Here is a 23,224-nt window from a genome sequence, read left to right on the forward strand (position 1 = left end):
ATCTAACCGCATAAAACAGGATTTACTAAAATGTGTCTCTAGTGTTACGTAAAGGATTCAAACAAGTGATGCACAACAATGTTTAAATTTTGTGCTGCACGAACAGTGGAGCTTATCAGCAAATAAATGAAGAGAAAATATTCAAAAAAAGAAAATAGAAATAATAAATATATGACAATAAGCTAACACCTTTCTAAGTGGTAAGATTTGTCATTCGTAAATTTTTGAAAGTTAAATGTGCCAAAGCGAGCAATCAGTCAGTAGTCGTATGGTAAACACGGCCGCCGCTGCTGGATGGGAAGGAAGAACCAAAACATACTCAAAACGCCGAGGGAACGCGTTACCCCCGACTCCTCCTCCAAAATGTGTCTCTTTGAGCAAATAAAGCTCCTGCATGAAAATGGGCTACACTCGAATCTCATCGCCTTGGTAAGGGAAACCTTGACTGAAGGGGAAATTACCCCAAAAGATCATGGCTGATTTACAGGGATGGCCATCAGTCACTTTCATGTCAGTAACACGAGCGAACTAACTAATGCCTCTGTGCATGACATGAGACCTGGTTGATTTTAGGGGAGTCAGATTATGGTAGTTATAATCTGATGTTCAAAGCAGACATGGCTTATTAGCAGCGTTCATTTTTTTTCGGCACTTGCACAGTGTTTGACGGGGACTTCCAAAAAGGGTTAGTGGCTATGAATTTGATTACTCGAGCAGTTTTCGGTAATTACATTATGGTTGAGTTTTTTCAACATTTTTTTGTTGCTGAAAAGGGCATATTGAATTTTAGATTGTATTGTTCAAATTTATAATCATGATTGTCTGGGCTATTTTTTTTGTGGTTGATATGTAATTTAATGTTGCGGCTTGTGTCATTATGTTCTATAGTGCATGGGAACATGCAGATGTTAAGTTTGAATAAATTTTTCCAACTTCTAGGAAAACCAGGAATGAAAATGTTACCCATATAACATTTCCTAAGCAAATCTTAAGATACCAGGTATTCTGTAACTTTACCTGTTTTAGAACTATCTTTGGCAGTTAGTTACTAGTTTTAGATGCTTTATATGATTCGTTGTGATAACTGAAATATCTGGAGAACATGATGTGGAGCAATATGATTTATTGTGTGATATTAGGTAACGTGAATGAAACTGTGGGGATGATGAAGATTGTAGGTTATACACTTGTTAGAAATCAGCAGAACTTATGGAAACCTCACGACCTCCCTGTCAGTCAAGACTTATCTTTTTCATCAATTCACATGTTATGCTTATGAAAATGTACCTCTGTTGTGCTGCTGGAAGACATTAAACATATAACACAGCATGATTCTCAATAGAATACAAAAATGTTGCCATATTTCTCCTGTCGTATCAGCCACTGGGTGAGGTTTTTATTGGTTTTGTTATTTTACAAATATATTACCTGTATTTGAATTTACTAATCATTTTTACTTGATGCTACTGCATAACTTATTTCCTAATGCAATGCTTTGCAACTGTTTATACTCTGAATGCTACAATAGCACTTCAGAGCAAAATCATTGGTATTTAAATCTAGTAGCACTATTGAGCTAATGTACAAGTAGGTACAGTAGTATACTTATAGAAATGCTCAAGAGTCTCAGAAGACCTCACCAGACTTCCTTGGTGGTAAGGAGTTATATAATTATTTAGTACTTGAGTTGAATTAACTAGTCATACCCATGATTGAGCACCCTGCATATGGTGCTGAATGTCGACAAACAGGCAACAGCAAATAACCATGCAATCCCTAGCAGCATTTGGATTTGATCCTTTTGTTCCAAGCCTGGTCTGATTTTGTGCTCCTCAGCCTAAGGTTTAAAAAATGAAAAGTTATAAAAAAAATTGGCCCTTTAATATAATTCAACATAATGTGAAAAGTCATTATAAGTTAATGAATAGAGAAAAACTTCCTTATCTGCTGTATTTCCTTTAATTTTTCTTTTAGTGATAAAGTAGGTTATTCACACTGTAAGCCCCTTCCATGTATATCTGTCATCTTGGGGCCTTGATGAAACTTCATGATTATATCATAATACCTCTCTGTATCACAAATATCCATCAAAATTGCATCTTATTTCTTCTCATGTTCCCACACATTTATATTTGCTGCTGCCAGACACACAGGCTGCCAGGTGTAAGCACTTATAAGTCCTTCCACCATGGTGTTTATAGGGTAGCTAGCAGCTGTGAAATGAGGGAGGTAAATGCAAAAGTCTAGGAGAGAGGGGCAAGTATGTGGTCTGTAGGAGATGAGAGGGCTTGGGAATTGTGTCAGTTGTTTGTTGATTATTAGTGAAAGAGAAGAGAGAGGCATTTGAACGATTTTTGCAGGGAACTAATGGAAATGACTGGGAAAAGTATAAAAGAAAGAGGCAGGAGGTCAAGAGAAAGGTGCAAGAGGTGAAAAAGAGGGCAAATGAGAGTTAGGGTGAGAGAGTATCATTAGATTTTAGGGAGAATAAAAAGATGTTTTAGAAGGAGGTAAATAAAGTGCGTAAGACAAGGGAACAAATGGGAACATCAATGAAGGGGGCTAATGGGGAGGTGATAACAAGTAGTGGTGATGTGAGAGGCAGGTGGAGTGAGTATTTTGAAGGTTTGTTGAATGTGTTTGATGATAGAGTGGCAGATATAGGGTGTTTTGGTCGAGGTGTTGTGCAAAGTGAGAGGGTTGGGGAAAATGATTTGGTAAACAGAGAAGAGGTAGTAAAAGCTCTGCGGAAGATGAAAGCTGGCAAGGCGGTGGGTTTGGATGGTATTGCAGTGGAATTTATTAAAAAAGGGGGTGACTGTGATGTTGACTGGTTGGTAAAGTTATTTCAGCGCTGGTGGCTGATTCATGTGAGAAACTGCAGAAGCTGGTGACTGAGTTTGGTAAAGTGTGTGAAAGAAGAAAGTTAAGAGTAAATGTGAATAAGAGCATGGTTATTAGGTACAATAGGGTTGAGGGTCAGGTCAGTTGGGAGGTAAATTTGAATGGAGAAAAACTGGAGAAAGTAAAATGTTTTAGATATCTGGGAGTGGATCTGGCAGCGGATGGAACCATGGAAGCATAAGTGAATCATATGGTGGGGAAGGGGGCGAAAATTCTGGGAGCCTTGAAGAATGTTTGGAAGTCAAGAACATTATCTCGGAAAGCAAAAATGGGTATGTTTGAAGGAATAGTGGTTCCAACAATGTTGTATGGCTGCGAGGCGTGGGCTATGGATAGAGTTGTGCATAGGAGGGTGGATGTGCTGGAAATGAGATGTTTGAGGACAATATGTGTGGTGTGAGGTGGTTTGATCGAGTAAGTAATGTAAGGGTAAGAGAGATGTGTGGAAATAAAAAGAGTGTTGAGTGAGAGAGCAGAAGAGGGTGTTTTGAAATGGTTTGGTCACATGGAGAGAATGAGTGAGGAAAGATTGACCAAGAGGATATATGTGTCAGAGGTGGAGGGAACGAGGAGAAGTGGGAGACCAGATTGGAGGTGGAAAGATGGAGTGAAAAAGATTTTGAGTGATCGGGGCCTGAACATGCTGGAGGGTGAAAGGCGTGCAAGGAATAGAGTCAATTGGAACGATGTGGTATACCGGGGTCGACGTGCTGTCAATGGTTTGAACCAGGGCATGTGAAGCGTCTTGTGTAAACCATGGAAAGTTCTGTGGGGCCTGGATGTTGAAAGGGAGCTGTGGTTTCAGTGCATTATTACATGACAGCTAGAGACTGAGTGTGAACGAATGGGGCCTTTGTTGTCTTTTCCTAGCGCTACCTTGCACACATGAGGGGAAGGGGGTTGTTATTCCATGTGTGGCGAGGTGGCGATGGGAATAAATAAAGGCAGAAAGTATGAATTATGTGCATGTGTATATATGTATATGTCTGTGTGTGTATATATATGTGTACATTGACATGTATAGGTATGTATATTTGCGTGTGTGGACGTGTATGTATATACATGTGTATGTGGGTTGGTTGGGCCATTCTTTCGTGTGTTTCCTTGCGCTACCTCGCTAACGCGGGAGACAGCGACAAAGCAACATGAATAAATAAATAAATCTTGATATAAGTAGAAGATCTTATAATGTGAACTACATTTTTTGGATGAATTATGCACCTCCTTATACATCGTGATATAATGTATACTCATTAATTGATGTTATATGAATTAATTACTGGCACATTCTTTATTTCAGGGTGGTTTAGTTTTGACTGTTGCAGAAAACCAGCCAGAAAACTCTCTTTTACCAGCTGCACGTTACCAGACTCTTGTGTATGTAGGTCGTTCTCTTCAAATTCAGGGAGAATACAGAAGGGCAGAGGCAACATTTAGAGAAGCGCTGCAGTATGTCAAGGCCATTGCCAAGACTAAAGTTGCCAAGACTTCAGACATGTTTAAGGATGGGCTTACAGAGATAGGTGAGAAATAATTAACATAACCTCATGTTTGGGCCATTTCATGTTATTTTTGTGTTGTGGGCAGGATAAACATATGTATAATTTAACTATAATTGAAAAGAAATAGAACTCACAACATTAACTAAAATGATATGTTGATTTGTATTCATTAAGTTAATATTATGAAAATATAGGGATAGGGATCTGTTGTTTCGGTGCATTACACATGACAGCTAGAGACTGAGTGTGGACAAATGTGGCCTGTTTTATCTGTTTTTCTGGCGCTACCTTGCTGAAGCAGGGGATAGCAATGCTGTTTCCTGCTGGGCAGGGTAGTGCCAGGAATGGATGCAGGCAAGCAAATGTGACTATATACATGTGTATATATTTATATGTCTTTGTGTATGTATATATGTTGATATGTATATGTATATGTGTGTGTACTGGCATTTATGTACATACATGTGTATATGAGTGAATGGGCCATTCTTCGTCTATTTCCTGGCACTACCTCACTGATATGGGAAATAGGGATTAAGTATAATTATAATGATAATGATTATGATATATTTTTATATTCATTTATTTTTATTATACTTAACCGCCATCTCCCACATTAGCGAGGTAGTTCAAGGAAACAGATGAGGAATGGCCCAACCCACTCACATATACATGCATATAATACATAAATGCCCACATATGCACATAGACATACATATACATTTCATCATATACATACATATACATACACAGACATATACATATATACACTTGTACATATCCGTACTTTCTGCCTTCATCCATTCCCATTAGCACCCCGCTACACACAAAATAGCAACCCCCTGCCTCTCCTTTGATGCAGTGCCAGGAACAGACAAAAAGGCCACATTCGTTCACACTCGGTCTAGCTATCATATGTAATGCACCAAAATCACAGCTCCCCTTCCACATCCAGGCCCCACAGACCTTTCCATGGTTTACTCCAGACGCTTCACATGCCCTGGTTCAATCCATTGACAGCACGTTGACCCCGGTATGCCACATTGTTCCAGTTCACTCTATTCCTTGCATGCCTTTCATCTTCCTGTATGTTCAGGCCCTGATCTCTCAAAATCTTTTTCACTCCATCCTTCCACCTCCAATTTGGTCTCCTGTTTCTTCTTCCCTCCACCTCTGATACTTATATCCTCTTTGTCATTCTTTCCTTACTCACTCTCTCCATGTTTCCAAACCATTTCAACACACCCTGTTCTGCTCTCTCAACCACACACTTTTTATTACCACACATCTCTCTTACCCTTTCATGACTTACTTGATGAAACCACCTCACACCACATATTGTCCTCAAACACTTCATTTCCAACACATCCACCCTCCTCCACACAACCCTATCTATAGCCCATGCCTCACAACCATATAACATTGTTGGAACCCCTATTCCTTCAAACATACCTATTTTTGCTCTTCGAGATAACGTTCTTGCCTTCCACACATTCTTCAACGCTCCCAGAACCTTCACTTCCTCCTCCACCCTGTGACTCACTTCCAGGGTTCCATCTGCTGCTGAGTCCACTCCCAGATATCTAAAACACTTCCTTCCTCTATTTTTTTGTACATTCAAACTTATAGGGCCTCAAGCTTTTTTATCCTTCAAACAGTATTTTGAACTTGGATATTGCTGGTTTCACAGTTTCATGATGTAGTTTATTGGAGTCATTCACCTGACTTATTATAGAAGTATATCTTCAAGCTTGTTCACTAGTTTCATTTTTTTGACATCTGGTTTACCTCTCTTTGCATCTCAATGTTCATGTCATCATCTGATTTAGAAAAATAAAGGTTGTGATCAGGTCACCTGGTCTTCTCTCGTTAATTGTGGGCAGATTTGTGGCTCTCCACATGAAGCGTAGCACTCTTGATTCTGACACCATTCTTTGTGTATATTCTAGTTCAGATGTGTTTTGAATTGTTTGCTGAACATATCAAATGAGGCAAAGCACTTTTTCTTTGACTGGATTCTTATCAAATGGAATGATTTACCTGTTAGAAACATTAAAAGCAACAGCAGAGACTTCATTTAAGAGACTTGACATACTTTCTATCAGATCCATGTCTGTCATTACCTGCACATTCTTAGTTACATATAAAGTGTACAAGTATTTTGTCTGACATCTTTTGTTTGCTTTTTTACTTATACCACTCTGATCTCTGTTCTTCATTTTTTACACTATCTCAGGCAGTTTCAAAGGAATCAGTGGTCTGTAGCTGTTAGTGTTCCATTCTGTCTTTATATTCCTTTAATATGTTGCCAAAAAATTATTTAGATGATTTGTATGTCAGTGGCTTAGTGACGCTTGTACTTTAAATCTGCAGATGTAAAGTATGCAATGGCAGAGTGTAACATTGCTGTGCGTCAATTTAGTCAAGCCCTCACACTTCTGGAGTCTATCCCACAGCGACACCGTACACCAAAGGTTAACATGGGACTGGGACGTCTCTACCAGCAGGCTGGAATGGAAAGACCTGCCATAACAGCATATAAGGAAGTGCTTAAGGTAAATTTAAATCAATGTAAATGTGATATTTCCTTGTTTAGAGCTTTAAAGGTGAAGGAAGATGTAACATTTAACTCATTTGATGCTTGATTGATTTCTTTCAGCATTCCTCTAGTGCACACAAAAAAAGAACAAAACCTTTTTTATTTTGATATGAAAAGGTGCACAGAAAAATACATAATTTTTTTGATTATCAAGACTTGACTATTTTTAGATGAGGGAAAGCATTATCTACCATGCTGGCCAATGCTATATAGGCAAGTTGCTAAAACTTACATTACATAACTTTGATTTATATATATGATCAGGTGAGTAATGAATGGTGGGATGAAGTGACCTTGCTAGTGAAGAGATATGATGGATGTATGAACTTGCAGGGAAGGAATGCAAATAATTGAGAGATGTACAAGAGAAAATTTTAAAAGGTTAAGAAGAAATTGTGTGAGCTGAAAATGAGGGCAAATTAAAGTTGGGGTGAGTGAGTTTTATCAAACTTCAGGGAGAACAAGAAAATATTTTAGAAAGGTTGTTAGTGTGAGAAAAAATAAAATGAAATGGGAACATTAGTGAAGGGACAAATGGAGAAGTAGTAACAGGTGTAGATTAGGTGAAATAGAGATGGAGTACTTTGAAGGACTGTTGAGTGTGTTTGATGACAGATATTTATTTGTGGAGTATTGTGGTTGAGGTGTGTGAAGTGAGAGAATCTTGGCAGATGGATTAATGAAGTGTGGCAAGGCAGCCAGAGTGGATGGAATGGCAATCAAATTTCTCAAGAGAGGTGATTGCGTTGTTGACTGATAAGTTAGGATTTTTGATGTGTGTGGTGATGTACCTGAAGATAGGCAGAATACCTGTTTAGTGCTTTTGCATAAAGTTATGGGGGACAAAAGTGAATGCTGAAATTACAGAGTTATAAGTTTGCAGAGCATATCTGGCAGTTTGTATAGGAAAGTGGTGGTGAAGAGGACTGTGACATGCACAGAGTTTCAGATTGAGGAGGAACAACATGGTTTCATGAATGTTAGAGGCTGTGTGGAGCAGGTGTTTGACCAGAGGAGCAGGTCTGCAGTCTGTCAGGGTTATGAGGGCTTGAGAGATAAGTTAGTTTTTGTATAATGATGACACTGTGCTGGTGACAGATTTGAGTGAGGAACTGCAAAATTGGTTTTTGAGTTTGGGAGAGTGTGTGAAAGGAAAAAGTTGAGAGTAAATGTGAATAAAAGCAAGGTTTTTAGCTTTAGCAGTGGAAAGTGACAGGTTAGTTAGGTTGTGGGTTTGAATGGGGAAAACTTTGAGGAGGATAAGTGTTGTAGATACATGGGAGTGTACATGCGAGCAAATGGAACCATGGAAGCTGAGATTGGTCATAGGTTGGGTGAGTAGGTAAAGGACATGGGGGTATATAGAAATGTGTTGAAAGAAAGGTCACCCTGGGAGCATAAAGAGGGCTGTATTTGAAGGTATAGTATTCCCAATGAAGTTGTATGTATGTGAGGCATGAACTGTTGTTGAGAATGTATGGAAATGATTGGGAATAGTACATGGTGTGAGTAGGATTGATTACATAAGTAATTAAAGGGTTAGAGAGCAGTGCAGTAGTTAGAAGAGTATGGTTAAGAGAGCCAAAGAGGGTGTGCTGAAATGGTTTGGATGCATAGAGAATGAGTCAGGGCAGGGTATGTGTGACAGAATTAGAGGGGACAAGGAGAAGGGGTAGGAAGAATTGGAGATTGTAAGAAGTTATGAGTGCACAGGGTTCAGATATACACAAGGGTGTAAGGTGTGCATGGCAAAGAATTAATTGGAGCAATGTGGTATACAGGATGTAACATGCTGTTACTGGACTGAACCAGGCCAGATGAAGTGGTCAGGTAAGATCACAGAAAGATCTGTTGACTTGAATGTGAAAAGGGGGCAGTGTTTATGGTGCATTACACATGACAGCTAGAAATGGAAGTGCATGAATGAGGCCATTTCTGCATCTAGTCATGGTGCTAGCATGTTAATGTGGGAAATGGTGAACAGTTATGAAAGAAAATGATGGTTCTGAAAACTATGAACGGTATTATTTTTCTTGTAAATCAGGAATTGAGAATACATTGTTTGTTGGATGGCCTGTCCTCAGTAATTGCTGTGGGTGCTATAGTTTGGGTGGATGCCACAGACTTGGCAAGTCTTTATGAAAAAAGCGACTGATTGTGATCACTGGTGAATTACTAAGGCCATAAGGCAGCTACACTGACTTATCCTTTGTTTGGGTTGCCAGTTCTGGCCGGCTAGCAGATCATGCAAAGCACACAAAAGTCAATCTTATGTGGGAAGATTGACATACATAGCACCCCCTACTACATAACTGTGGATTGATGTCTTTAGCATAGAGAATTTTAACTTTAGTAATGTACCATAGATATACGAGGTATGTTAATACCTTTTTTCTAGACATTTCGTTTACTTTAATTTCTTTCATATTATAAGCCTAAGGATAGGGAAGAAAGAATACTTCCCACGTATTAACTGCGTCTTGTAAAGGGGACTAAAAGGAGTGGGAGCGGGGGGCTGGAAATCGTCCCCTCCAGTTTTTAGTTTTCCAAAAGAAGGAACAGAGAAGGGGGCCTAGTGAGGATCAGCTTTTTGCAAGTTAGCCATCATTTAAGGAGTTCAGAATTAATGATTCAAAACATTATTCTGAAGAGAAAAGTGACCCTGCCCACAATATGGTGAGCTGCCTACATTACGATATTACCAGTTGCATCGCACATTAAGTAACAGTGCTCAATGTATATTATCTTCAGACTTTATTTGTTTAATTAATGCATTTTAAAAACTTGACTGCATTATTGATCAGGGTTAAGTTAGTTTGTAGTTCCCAGCTTAGGAGGAGTAGCACATATCGCTTGTGGTAAGCTGTTTGTAGTTCCTGCACTCCCCATAATACCCAGGACTTAGTAGGATCAAGTGTTCTGCTGTATAATTATTAAGCATCTCTGTAAATCCCAGTTTCACCGATATTGAACACTTGTAGCATTTCTTATTATTTTTTCATACTTGTGTGTGTAACATTTAGTCATATTAATTATGATTATTATAAGAACTGTTTCCCCGCAATCACACTTTTCTCATAGCATTTATTTGTTTGTTTGTTTGTGATAGCATTGGAGTTGTAGCTGACAGTTGTGATGAATTCCATTCTATTTCTCTTTTACAGGAGTGCCCACTGGCACTTGAGGCTGTCCAGGAACTTCTCAGTCTTGGTGTACGAGGGGCAGAAGTGGCATCTCTCATGATCAACATGCATGGCAATTCTGCAGAAACAGAATGGTCAGTATAGGATAATGATTATTTCATTTTCTCAAGTAACTTTCAATTGAGAGAACTTATAACTTTTAAGGAATCATTTAATAGTTTTGCATTAGAGAGGTTGTCATTGTTTTGTTGCACTTGCAAGTTATTCATGGCTCGCTTTATTTTGATTGTTATATGAAGTGTTTATGAAAGGTTGTCATTGTTTTGTTGCACTTGCAAGTTCAGATGGACTAATGGCTTCATTTTATCATTTTTCATGGCTTGCTTTATTTTGATTGTTATATGAAGTGTTTATTGAATGTTATTCGTCAGTACCCATTTTGTACATGTATGCAAATAGGATGCTGTTTTTTGTGAATATTTTGGATCATATCATGTGAGCTGCAGTCTAGAAGTATGTGTGAATCAGATTACAGTGTCACCTCTGGTGACACACTAAATGATCACCCCATAGATCTTGAAAATCGCATTATTTTATACCCCTCTTTTGATTATGCCACATGTAACATCATTGAATCTGTCTTAATTACTAATGTTAAGAACTTTAATTTGTCCCCAGGGTATTTTAAAGCCCATCTTAGCATTAACCAAGTCATTTTGAGAGAATTGATAAAACAAGAAAACATAAAAAAAGTTGTTGAAGACACACCCTGCTACTTCAGTCAACCCCTGCCACTTGACTCCCCTTAATCAATCAAGTGTGATGTTGGGATTTAGATAACTTTGTTAAGTACTGGCACCTGATGAGGTGGATTGTCTGCATGAAACATGTCATGCCCCTTGTATAGAAAAATTGCATGGCCAGTAAGATTGTATGAACTACTGAAGTGCTAACGATGGAGAGAAAAGATTTTTTTAGCAATTGGAGCTTGAACATACAGGAGGGCGAGAGATGTGCAAGGAATAGAGTGAATTGGAATGATGTGGTATATCGGGGTGGATGAGCTGTCACTGGACTGAACCAAGGCATGTGAAATGTTTGGAGTACACCATGGAAAGGGCTGTGGTACCTGAATGTGGATAGGTAGCTGTGGTTTTGATGCATTACACATGACAGCTAGAGACTGAGTGTGAACGAATGTGGCCTTTTTTGTCTGTTTTCCTGGCACTACCTCACTGAAGCAGAGGTTAGTGATGCTGTTTTCTGTGGGGCGGGGAGGTGCTGGGAATGGATGAAGGCATGCAAGTATGAATATGTACATGTGTATATATGTATATGTCTGTGTATGTATATGTATATGTTGATGTGTATGTAAATGGACGTTTATGTATGTATGTGGATGGGCCATTCTTCGTCTGTTTCCTGGCACTGCCTCGCTGACGCGGGAAATGGCGATCAAGTATAATGAATGGATAAATAATTTTATATATATATTTCCTAGCGCTACCTCATGCAGGGTTGTCATTTCATGTGTGGCGGGGTGGCGACGGGGATGAGTAAGGGCAGACAGCATGAATTATGTACATGTGTATATATGTCTATGTCTGTGTGTGTGTATATATATATATATATATATATATATATATATATATATATATATGTATACATTGAGATGTATAGGTATGTATATGTGCGTGTGTGGACGTGTATGTATATACATGTGTATGTAGGTGGGTTGGGCCATTCTTTCGTCTGTTACCTTGCGCTACCTCGCTAACGTGGGAGACAGCGACAGAGTATAATGAATAGATAGATATATATATGTTATTAGGTACAGTAGGGTTGAGGGTCAAGTCAATTGGGAGGTGAGTTTGAATGGAGAAAAACTGGAGGAAGTGAAGTGTTTTAGATATCTGGGAGTGGATCTGGCAGCGGATGGAACCATGGAAGCGGAAGTGGATCATAGGGTGGGGGAGGGGGCGAAAATCCTGGGGGCCTTGAAGAATGTGTGGAAGTCGAGAACATTATCTCGGAAAGCAAAAATGGGTATGTTTGAAGGAATAGTGGTTCCAACAATGTTGTATGGTTGCGAGGCGTGGGCTATGGATAGAGTTGTGCGCAGGAGGATGGATGTGCTGGAAATGAGATGTTTGAGGACAATGTGTGGTGTGAGGTGGTTTGATCGAGTGAGTAACGTAAGGGTAAGAGAGATGTGTGGAAATAAAAAGAGCGTGGTTGAGAGAGCAGAAGAGGGTGTTTTGAAGTGGTTTGGGCACATGGAGAGGATGAGTGAGGAAAGATTGACCAAGAGGATATATGTGTCGGAGGTGGAGGGAACAAGGAGAAGAGGGAGACCAAATTGGAGGTGGAAAGATGGAGTGAAAAAGATTTTGTGTGATCGGGGCCTGAACATGCAGGAGGGTGAAAGGAGGGCAAGGAATAGAGTGAATTGGAGCGATGTGGTATACCGGGGTTGACGTGCTGTCAGTGGATTGAAGCAAGGCATGTGAAGTGTCTGGGGTAAACCATGGAAAGCTGTGTAGGTATGTATATTTGCGTGTGTGGACGTATGTATATACATGTGTATGGGGGGGGGTTGGGCCATTTCTTTCGTCTGTTTCCTTGCGCTACCTCGCAAACGCGGGAGACAGCGACAAAGTATAATAAAATAAATAAAAATATGTATATATTCATTTACATATTATTTATTACCCCAGACATTTCACATGCCCTAGTCCAGTCCATTGACAGCATGTTGACCCCGGTATACCACATTGTTCCAATTCACTCTTTTCCTTGCACACCTCTCACCCTCCTGTATGTTCAGGTGCCAATTGCTTCAGACATGTATAACCTCTTTTTCAACCATTTCTCACTCATCCTCTCCATGTGTCCATACACATCAGGCAAACCTCAATGTGAAGGTCCATTTGTATGCAGACAACCTCATGATCACATCATAACACCCTGACACCTCAGTAGCAACGTCATGCATGCATCATTACATTGCACAGTTATAACACCGTGGGCAAGTCAGGGGGATTGACACTAAAGAACTGAGAATGTTGATGTGTATTCCACTTCAGCTAGGCAAGATTTTCACTTGAAGACTTTTGCATGAAGGAGACTTCTTTCTTTATACATGGTTGTAATTATAGAATTTAGTAAGCACTGATTTTATCCTTACAGGTTATCCTTGTGGGTCAAAGGTCATGCATACTTACATAGTCGTGATTATCCAAGTGCTATCAGTTCCTTTAAGCAGTTGGAAGAAAACTCAGCTCTCAGTCGAAATGTTGACATCCTAGCTACACTAGGTGAAACTTATTATCTGGCTGGAGACTCCAAGAATGCTCTCACCATGCTTCAGAGGGTAAGTTGAGGTATCAGTGGCTTCTGACAAACTGAAATATTCTCTCCTTCCATACATTCTTCATTGCTCCCAGAATCTTTGCCTCATCCCCCACATTGTGACTCACTTCCACTTCCATGGTTCCATTCGCTGCTAAGTCCACTCCCAAATATCTAAAGCACTTCACTTCCTCCAATTTTTCTCCATTCAAACTTACATCCCAACTTCAACCTTACTGAACCTAATAACCTTTTTCTTATTTACATTTACTCTCAACTTTCTCCTTTCACACACTTTTGCAGACTGAGTCACCAACTCCTGCAGTTTCTCACTCAAATCAGCCACCAGAGCTGTATCATTGGCAAACAACAACTGACTCACTTCCCAGGCCCTCTCATCCCCAACAGACTGTAGACTCGCCCCTCTCTTCAAAACTCTTGCATTTACCTCCCTAACCACCCCATACATAGACAAATTAAACAACCACATATTACCTGCATGTCATAGAAGTGTAGAAGACAACTAAAAGGGAAGGAAATTCTCCTCTTGTTTACTTTACCAAAAGAAGGAACAGAGGTGGCCAAATGAGGATTTTTTCCTCTTATCTTTAGTCATCTGTTCTTGATGCTACCTTGCATATGCAGGAAATGGCAGATGTGAATAAAAAGAATGTGTATATATAGTTTTTTCTTTCATACTTGTTTGCCATTTACCACATTAGCGAAATAGTGCAAGGAACAGACGAATAAGCCTCACTCCCTCATCTATTTTCTTGCTCTGTGTTTAATGTACTGAGACCACAGTCCCCTATCCACCATCTAGTCTCCACTGACCTTCCCTTGGTCTCCCCTGCCTGCTTCATATTCCCTGTTTCAGTCCACTGACAGTACATTGACCCCTGTATACCACATATCTCCAGTTCATTCTCTCCTATGCAAGCTTTGCACCCTTCTGCATGTTCAGGCCCAGGGTGTTCAAAATCTCTCGCTCCATCCTTCTATCTCCAGTTTGGTCTCCTTGTCCCCTTCACTTTTATCAACCTCTCCTCACTCATTCTCTCCAAATGTCGGGACCATTTCTGTAAACCTCCTTCAACTCTCTAAACCATATTATTCTTATTTCCACACCTCTCATCCTTTTCGTATTTAACAATCAATCCTCCTCACATGATACTTTATTGTCATGTATTTCATATCCAACATATGCACCCTGCTCTGTACTTTCTCATCTATACACCACCATCAGGACAACTATGCCTTCAAATTTTCCTAGATCACCCTTCCAGACTGCTACATATGCCCTGGTCCAAGTCCTTTGACAGTATGTCAGCCCCATATACCACATTGCCTCATTTTTCTATCCCATACAAGCCTCCTGCTCTTCTGAGTCTTCAGGCAACAGAATCTGAAAGTCTCTCACTCCATCTTTCTGTTTCCTTCTTAGTCTTCCCTTTCCACCTACTCCCATCACTTCAGCACAGGATCCACTTTGTCAGTCTTTTTTCATTTGTGCTGTCCACTTTTCTAAACCATTTCAGCATACCTTGGTCTTCTTAACTAGATAACCAAATATGTGCAGTGTGGATGAATGCAAGTCTAGCTGGCCAGAGAACCTGCTGGCAGAGCAGAGCACTATGTATAAGCCCCTTCACAAATTTGTGTATTGCTCTTTTTAAATGCCGAAACATCCTCTTTTTTATTGCTGGATTTTTCTTTTAATTTTTATGATTATCATTTAAAGTTTTACCCTAAGTTTTTACTTCTAGATTTTTTCAAGGATTTTTGTTTTTTAAATGTTTTTTAGCATGTTTCAAAGCACAATGTATAAAGATGTATTTTTTATTAGGGCGTGCAATATTACAGCAATATATGGCAAAGTTAAAAGTAAAAGATTATGGTATTGAATAACAAAAGATTATAACTGTAGCTTATAATGTAGGTGTGGAATAGCATTTTTAGAATGCCAATTTTAAGTTGAAAATTTTTTCTTCTTTGTTCTCATCTGAATTGGTTGGAGATTTAGCCACATGTGTCACTAATTATTATTAAGTTTGTAAAATTATAAAAGTAAAGTGAAGCATTTTTTATGTCATATCTAAAAGGTAAAGATTCAACTGGCACCTTTATCCCATTGATCTCTCATCTCTTCATGTCTTGCATATGATATGTGTTCTGCAGCATTTTAGCAGTACCTGATATTGATGAATCTCGCTATGTCTGCCTACCAAGAAATCTTTAACACCTCCATATATTATGGATATTTCTGAAACTATATATATTTTTACTATTTATGTGGCCCATTCCCTGGATAATTGTTTAACCACATACTTTCTTACTATGTATGTGGCCCTGTTCCTTGCTGATAAGCTATTGAGTCAGAGATATTTTTATTTTTAGTTACTAATGCCTTGTGCTGGAAGTATACGTAAAAGAATCTTCATCAGAGGGAATAGTTCTCTTTGTGTGCCTTTCACATTATTTTCTTTTCCAGGCACATACAGTAAATCATTTAAACCTCCGTGGCTCAGACTTGCTGGCTTGCCTGTTTGCTGCAGATAAGAGAAATCGTGAATTGGAAGAGTTAGCCATGGCAACAACAGCAGTGACAGATACAGCACCTCAACCATGGATAACAATGGGGTACTACTGCCAACTCAGCAAACGTACAACAAAAGCCATCTATTTTGCTCACAAGGTATGGTAATGTTGATTTTGGTGCCCTGTGAACATCTTTATTTTGGAACATACAGGTAACACATATTTACTAGTGTTGAAAATGAATGGAAGTGAAGGAAAAATGTTTGTTTCTGAAAGAGATTGATTGCTATATTATGATAAAAATTTGAGTGGAGAAGAATTTAAGTACACTAAAAAGGCTGATATTTGTAGGCAAATGCAGTATGTCTGTTGTGAACAACTTTATTTTGGAACATACAAGTAATACATATATTTACTAGTGTTGAAAATGAATGGAAGTGAAGGAAATGTTTGTTTCTGAAAGAGATTGATCGCTATATTATGATATAAATTTAAGTGGAGAAGAATTTAAGTACACTAAAAAGGCTGATATTTGTAGGCAAATGCAGTATGTCTTTTAATATATGCACCTTAAGTATCTTTGAGTAAAGATTTACAAAAATCACGTAGAGGATGTGTAAGGTACTTTTTTTTTTATGTTGAGGCTTCAGTCATGGACAAAAGTCCACATCAAGGCTAGGCCTTAATTGAAGTACAGAGAGGATTATGAAAGGGAAAAAGAAAACACAAGGAAAAGTATTTACGAATTTTGGAGGAAGTGAAAAACCTGTCTTATGCCTGGTCATAGTTATTGGGAAAAACATGAGATGGTTGAGGGTTCCAAAGCTTCGAGGTGTAGGGAAAGAGACAGTTATCAAAACAACTCACTATTGAGTTGCCAGTGGCCACAAGGTAATTATATGATGTAGCAGCTTGCCGAGTATTGTTATCTGGATGGTGGTGGGGGCATGCAAGCAGCCAGCTGTTATGAGTAAAAACCAAAGTAATACCTATAGAAGAGGGAAAGTGAACCAACATTGCGGTGTAGGGCAAGAGGGTCAAGTTTTGAAGTTAGCCTGGGAGAATTTATAAGTCGAACCTCTTTCGACTCGGTTCTCTCAAGTAATGATGCAGAGCTAGAACCATTCCATATGTGAGAGCAGTATGACACACAAGAACGAATTGAGCCTTTGTATGAATGGAGGAACTGTTCCAAAGAAAAAAATTTTAACATATAAACAGGGCTCCCAGTTTCTTAGAGGCAGACTTAGCTACTTCTGAAATTTAGGGTTTCCAAAAAAGAGTAAATGTTACAGTTAAACCAAGTATGTTCACTGAGTCAAGAGATGGCATTACAAAACTGTCAAAGGAGAGATGAGAGTTATGAGGAGTTTTCATTAGAGAGATGGGTAGAAACTGAGTTTTGGAGGCATTAAACTTAGTAAACTTGATCAACATTGGTTGAAAAAAGATGGTTTATATGCAGGTAACTGTAATTTTTGGTAACTGATTCCAAGACTAGGGTAAAATAGTCAAAAATTTTATGAAGACCTGCTGATATTTGGTCAGATAGTGTTCCAAGCCTTCTCCCCCCTTTTTTCCACGTTTTGATGCCAAAATGATCGCCAAAAATAATGGGAACCACAAATTTGAAATGTACATAGTATGGGCACCTATAGAAAGATATCCTGGTTCCAGTTCCATGAATTTAACTTGAATATGGTCAAGTAATGGCAGGGATAGTTTGTCTTTTACTGAAGTGAGACCCCCTATAGATGAGTAGAAATGACTCAGATACAAGTATAGTTGCATTATGAGGTTTGTGATAAGTTATTTGTTTGCAGCATTTCATTTCAGTTGATTACTCTGTAAGGAACAACAGCTCAAAATGATAATTTTTGACCCATTTAATCCTTTAAAGATATAGAAAAAGAAAATAAGAATGGTTTCTAGACATATAGAACCATGTTACATGCCTGCAGTTTCAAGTCAGCTGGCATGAAATGAAGGAATGGCACAAAACCTGGGTTATTGGGAAAAATAAGAAACCTGGTATTGGTTTTGAGTACTTTCCTCTAACTGTATAACCTTTAGGATATCTAGAACAGAGCCATCAGAAATTGTTTGGTTTTTAGTGGATTTTCATTCTTTCCTCTGGTTATATATCTCGTAGATCTTAGCCATTGAATTGAATTTTTATTTATAATCAGAGATTATAAGTCTCAGATTCTATAGTTCCTCTTTCGTGACACCTCATGATCCTTGATGATTCCTCAATTTCTTTAACCCTTATTCAAGTACTGTTAATTAACTTATAGCTTGCTGTTTAAGGTTTTCCCATAACTTCTTCAAACATTTGTTCTCTTGTGGATCCCTCTCTCACCTCAATCTCTTGTCTTTTCTTAGAGAATTTCGTCTCCCAACATTTGAATACTCAAATTTACTGTTCAGTGTATATATCACTCAGGGGCCCCTTGACATAGCGCACCTTCCCCTTACTTGAACATATTAGGTTTCATGATTTGTAGACCTTCTAGAATCTTAAGAATAATAGGAACATTGTTCTTCTTACTGTCTGGATGGCTGTGTATGTATGTATTTTCTATCAGGTACTCATTATTTCAAAATATATTGCAGGCATGTTCCATCAATCCTCGTAGTGTTGAAGGTCTTCTTCTTAAGGGCACACTTCTTCTAGAGTTGAAGAAGCTGCAAGAAGCTGTCATGCACTTCAGAGAAGCCATGCAGATAGCACCTCATCGTTTTGAACCACACAAAGTAAGGAATGAATGGATGATCATTCATTATTTGGTGATATATGTTGGCTAAAACCTTCTGTATGCTTTTCAGATATAAAGTTTTTGTGAAGTGGATATTGTATGTTACACCTGTTTCATTTCTTTTTAGGGGTTAGTAGATTGTTACCTAGCAATGCATCGATCCAGAGAAGCAGTGACAATAGCCAGCAATGCTTGCAAGTTGCTTGGTCAGACTCCAAGAGCCCTAACTGTAAGTCTCTCTTTGTTGATATTTTCTTAGTGATATAGCTTAAGCTTGCTAGATGGTTGGCCTAACATTTTATTTCACAATTTACTTTTATGCTGATTGATATAATTGATGAGAGGGATTAATTCATTCTAGAATAGAGTATTCAACTTATTTTGTGTATTGTTGGGAGGGAGTGAGATGTACATATGTGGTCCAGTTCCTTAAACTCTCGTTTTTATTAACATTCACACTAAACAACTTTTTATTACTGTATGAACTTTTTGTTTCCTTGCTTCTTTATTCGTTTTTTTTCCAACGCTCTTAATTAGAAGCATTTCTTCACAACTTTTCAAACTTTTTCCATAATTCTATTTTATGCATAGTGCTCGATTCCTACCTTTTTAAAGAATTTATCAGAATTGACATTTTTTTTATTACAGAACGTGAAAATTGTAATCATATCTCTTTTATTATATCTTTTGATATAAGTGAGTCAGTGGGTGCTATCCTCTTGTTAGCTCAGCTTGTTTAGTAATTATTTGATCACATATTTTGCTCTTACAAGTACAAGAAATTGTTGGAGCAAAGACGAACTTGCCCCTCCTCAAAAGTAGACGAGAAGCTACATATGGCCCCACATCACTTGATTGCATTGTTGTTATTCAGGGAAAACTTAAGTATCATGGAAAATCTTTTCATTGTTGCTTTTAGAGTTATAAGACTGTCCTACAAAACACCCAGTTGGTTACTTAGTGAAAATTTTGTAATAGCAATTGATAAGTGTTTAATTTTCATCATACATACCCACTCCATCTCTGGGTATATTCATTTGTATGTATGGATACTGAATTGTTAGTTTCTCATTTATTCCATCACTTTCATTTCACTTGTCAGATATTTAACTCCACACCCTATGTGATGTGATGCCACAGTAGCTTGAGGGAGTGTTTCACCATTCATTTGCCCACTTTCATTTGTGTATGTCCATCTTCCAGTATCTGTAACATTCCTTATCACTCACTACATTTTTCATATAGTCTTCTTTTTCTTCATACTTTTACTTATTACTATGGTAATTATTATTATTGTTATTATTATTATTATTATTATTATTATAATTTTTTATACACATTTTCTATTTCCCATGTTAGCAAGTAAGGCCAACAGATAGACATGGATTTAAGAGAGTGTGTCAGATGTACAAGAGAATCCCGGACATAAGAGATTATCCCAGATTTACTAGAGTATCCCGGATGTAAGAGATTATCCTTGATGTGCAAAAGTATACTGGATGTAAGAGAGTATCCCAGATGCTTGAGTATCCCAGGCATAAGAGAGCATCCAAGATATATGAGTCTATCCTGGATATACAAGAGTCTCCGGGATATGAGAAGATGCCAGCTGTAAGAGAGTATTAAGGATGTATGTGAGTATCTGGGAGGTATGAGAGTACACTGAATGTAAGAAAATATCAAGAATGTATGAGAAATTTTTCTGGCTGTAAGAGAGTATTCCGGATGTATGAGAGGATCCCAGATGTACAAAAATTAGACTTCTGTGAGAATATTTTCATAGTCTGTCCTAACTTCCATTCTCTTTTTGGGAAATCTGTTCTCTGTACCTGCTATGACTGTTTTTGGATTAATGCTTGCAGTCTGTGGATTGCAAGCTGCTGAACTGCTGGAAGTGATTGGGTCAGTGATATAATCTCAATGTTAGTCGCTGATTGGCCAAAGGTGGGCCTGAAATGAGTGAGTCACCATACCTGTGGATGAATGGTTAGCAGAGGAAGGGGAATGCCAGCACCTCTTCTGGAAATACTAAGGGTTGGAAGGTCTTGACCCAGATTGTTGAAGAGACAATTTAGAGAATCTTTCTTGCTTGCAAGAATCAACTCAGAGAGAAAATGTTTTTCTATTTTCAAAACCTTTGTTTTTTTTCAGTTGTATGCATCTGTTTTACTGAAAGACTCCTTGACAGTAAGTAAAGGAAAGAGTCTCTTAGAAAAGGCTCTAAAAGAAGATCCATACCACCTCCCAGCTGTTTATCTTCTTTGTGAATTATATGAACAGGTAAGATTTTGAAACTTTAAGAGCCATAATTCAAATAGTGCATGATTGTAGAGTGCTCTATGTTACAAGAAAATATTAATAGTTAAATAATTTCCTTTGTGCCTAAGGTAGTAGTAAGTGCATCGGATACATAGATTATGATACGATGCGTGCTTATACTAATGCCACATTTATATTAAACTCTACTATAGTTCAGTTTCTTATCATTTTTTAGGATATGCGTTATGAAGCTGCAATAGAATTATTACGTAAACAGGTTGCAGTGCAGTCTACAAGTCGCCTTCATCAAATGCTAGCAGACTTTTTCTCACATGTACATGATGAGGAAAAGGCTGCACACCATTTTGGGATTGCTCTCAAGTAAGAACAGTTTTATTGTCATTCTGCTGATAAAGTTTCATCTTAGGAAAGTGAAGAAATTATGTCAGTATAAAGACCAGTATTGTATTGAGATATGTTAGAGTATGTGAGTACTAAGAATGAGGGTGTTTTATCTAGAATCATTAATTTAAAGATATACAGACTCAACTAGGTACTGTGGACACATTAGAAATAAAGAAATTCATAAAGATTTACATTAATTCCAACAGTCACGAACCTAGTAATACACGAGCACTGGAAGGAATGCAAAAAATGGAGGCTGCACCAGACACAGTCGAGGCTCCCCCTTATGACATGGAGGTGGAAGATATAGCTGATTCAGAGGTGAGATGTTTACCCTAAAGTGCTGTAACTCACTACATTGAATTAGGCACAGCATCAGGAAACTGAAGAGTGTTTTGACTTTAAATACAATTTTTACTATGTTTTTTGTTACTTATGAACTTGTATTGAGAATATTCAGATTTGGGATATGACATAAGGAAAAGCCTCTGTTCCTGAAATGATAGTGTAAAATGATCATTGATGTTTCTTGGGATGACATCCAGTGAATAATTATAATGTTAATGATCTTGAAATATCAAACATATTTTGTGTAAGGATTCTTCATGATGGTGTCAAATTCTACTTTGATATTTGTTGCCTCAGTCACTATGTTGTATGGTGATTGTGGATGGATGAAACCATCTAGAATGTTACGTATGAATGATCATGGTGTGTGTGTGCTGTGTGGTTCAGAGTGGGATATTTTGGTAGACTGTTGTATACAAGTTTTTTAAGGGATATGAATATTTCTGATTGCATTGTTATATGGCAACTGGAGAAAGGAGAGTTGGATGGGTTGGAGGGTAGCAGGTTAGGTACTATTTAGGCAGGTTTCCACATATTTTGGATTTTGTTTTTGTGAGCTATATGCTTGTCTCCTGGCCCTCAAGGCTTGTACCATAGGCATGTGCCCTGGCCTTTAAGGCTTGTAACCTAAGGATTATGTCCTGGCCTTCAATTCTTGTACCCTAGGCATGTGTTTGGCTGCTGCTTCCCATAGTTCCTCTGTAGACATCAGCCAGTCGAGGATTGACCATTGTGATACATTTTTCCCTTGAACAGCTAAACTGGAATTCTCTTCCTTCTTTCCCTGTTCATGTAACTTTTCTATCTTTAAAATCTACAAACCCTTGCAGACCCAATTAATTTGTACTTTCTTTCTCTCCCTAATTTTTTCTCCTGAGTTGGCCTTTGAATGGGGCATGTATAGGACTTTTGATAAGCAGCATTCATATGGAAACAGCATAATGATCAGCTTGGCACTTGAATTTTAACTCTGTTTTTCAGAAAAGTTTTTTCTTTTCTTTTTTTATGCTTTGCTCTCCTACTTATCCTCATGTGGATACTTCACTTAGGCAGCCCTCATTCTAGTCTTACTTGATAACAAATCCAAGAGTTGGTGATTGATGGATCATTATGTAGAATTCTTATGTAAAATTACAGATAATGTTGCTATTGACTCTTTGAGAAGGAAAACATGCAGACAGGTGATTACAGGCATCTGTGGGGAAGATTTTACTATTTGCTATACATAGAAAATAGTACATATGGTAAACATATGCTTCATATGTTGTGAATAAACTAGTATTATGTAGTGAAAATAGTTTTTTACATTTTTACTGAATCTTTTTTACTGGAATGAGCTGAGGTGCACAGCAATGAAAGTATTTTGGGAAGATGTGACACATGTGTACATATAGTTGTAATGTGCTTGTAGGAATT

General features: G+C 38.2%; 1 protein-coding gene across 1 annotated transcript in view; it reads left to right on the forward strand.

Annotated features, from left to right (window-relative positions):
* The first annotated feature begins 255 nt into the window (after window positions 1-255).
* Window positions 256-23,224, forward strand: part of APC7 (anaphase-promoting complex subunit 7) — a 28,017-nt gene continuing 5,048 nt past the window's right edge. Inside the window, exons 1-11 of the mRNA XM_071687268.1 lie at window positions 256-429; window positions 4,205-4,427; window positions 6,780-6,961; window positions 10,170-10,282; window positions 13,338-13,521; window positions 15,991-16,194; window positions 18,654-18,794; window positions 18,924-19,025; window positions 20,948-21,076; window positions 21,291-21,436; window positions 21,667-21,781. Of these exons, the coding sequence (XP_071543369.1) occupies window positions 295-429; window positions 4,205-4,427; window positions 6,780-6,961; window positions 10,170-10,282; window positions 13,338-13,521; window positions 15,991-16,194; window positions 18,654-18,794; window positions 18,924-19,025; window positions 20,948-21,076; window positions 21,291-21,436; window positions 21,667-21,781 (1,674 nt within the window). The 5' untranslated portion in view covers window positions 256-294. The remainder of the gene's footprint in view (window positions 430-4,204; window positions 4,428-6,779; window positions 6,962-10,169; window positions 10,283-13,337; window positions 13,522-15,990; window positions 16,195-18,653; window positions 18,795-18,923; window positions 19,026-20,947; window positions 21,077-21,290; window positions 21,437-21,666; window positions 21,782-23,224) is intronic.

Source organism: Panulirus ornatus, chromosome 43 (assembly GCF_036320965.1).
Source record: "Panulirus ornatus isolate Po-2019 chromosome 43, ASM3632096v1, whole genome shotgun sequence".
NCBI classification, from domain to species: domain Eukaryota; kingdom Metazoa; phylum Arthropoda; class Malacostraca; order Decapoda; family Palinuridae; genus Panulirus; species Panulirus ornatus.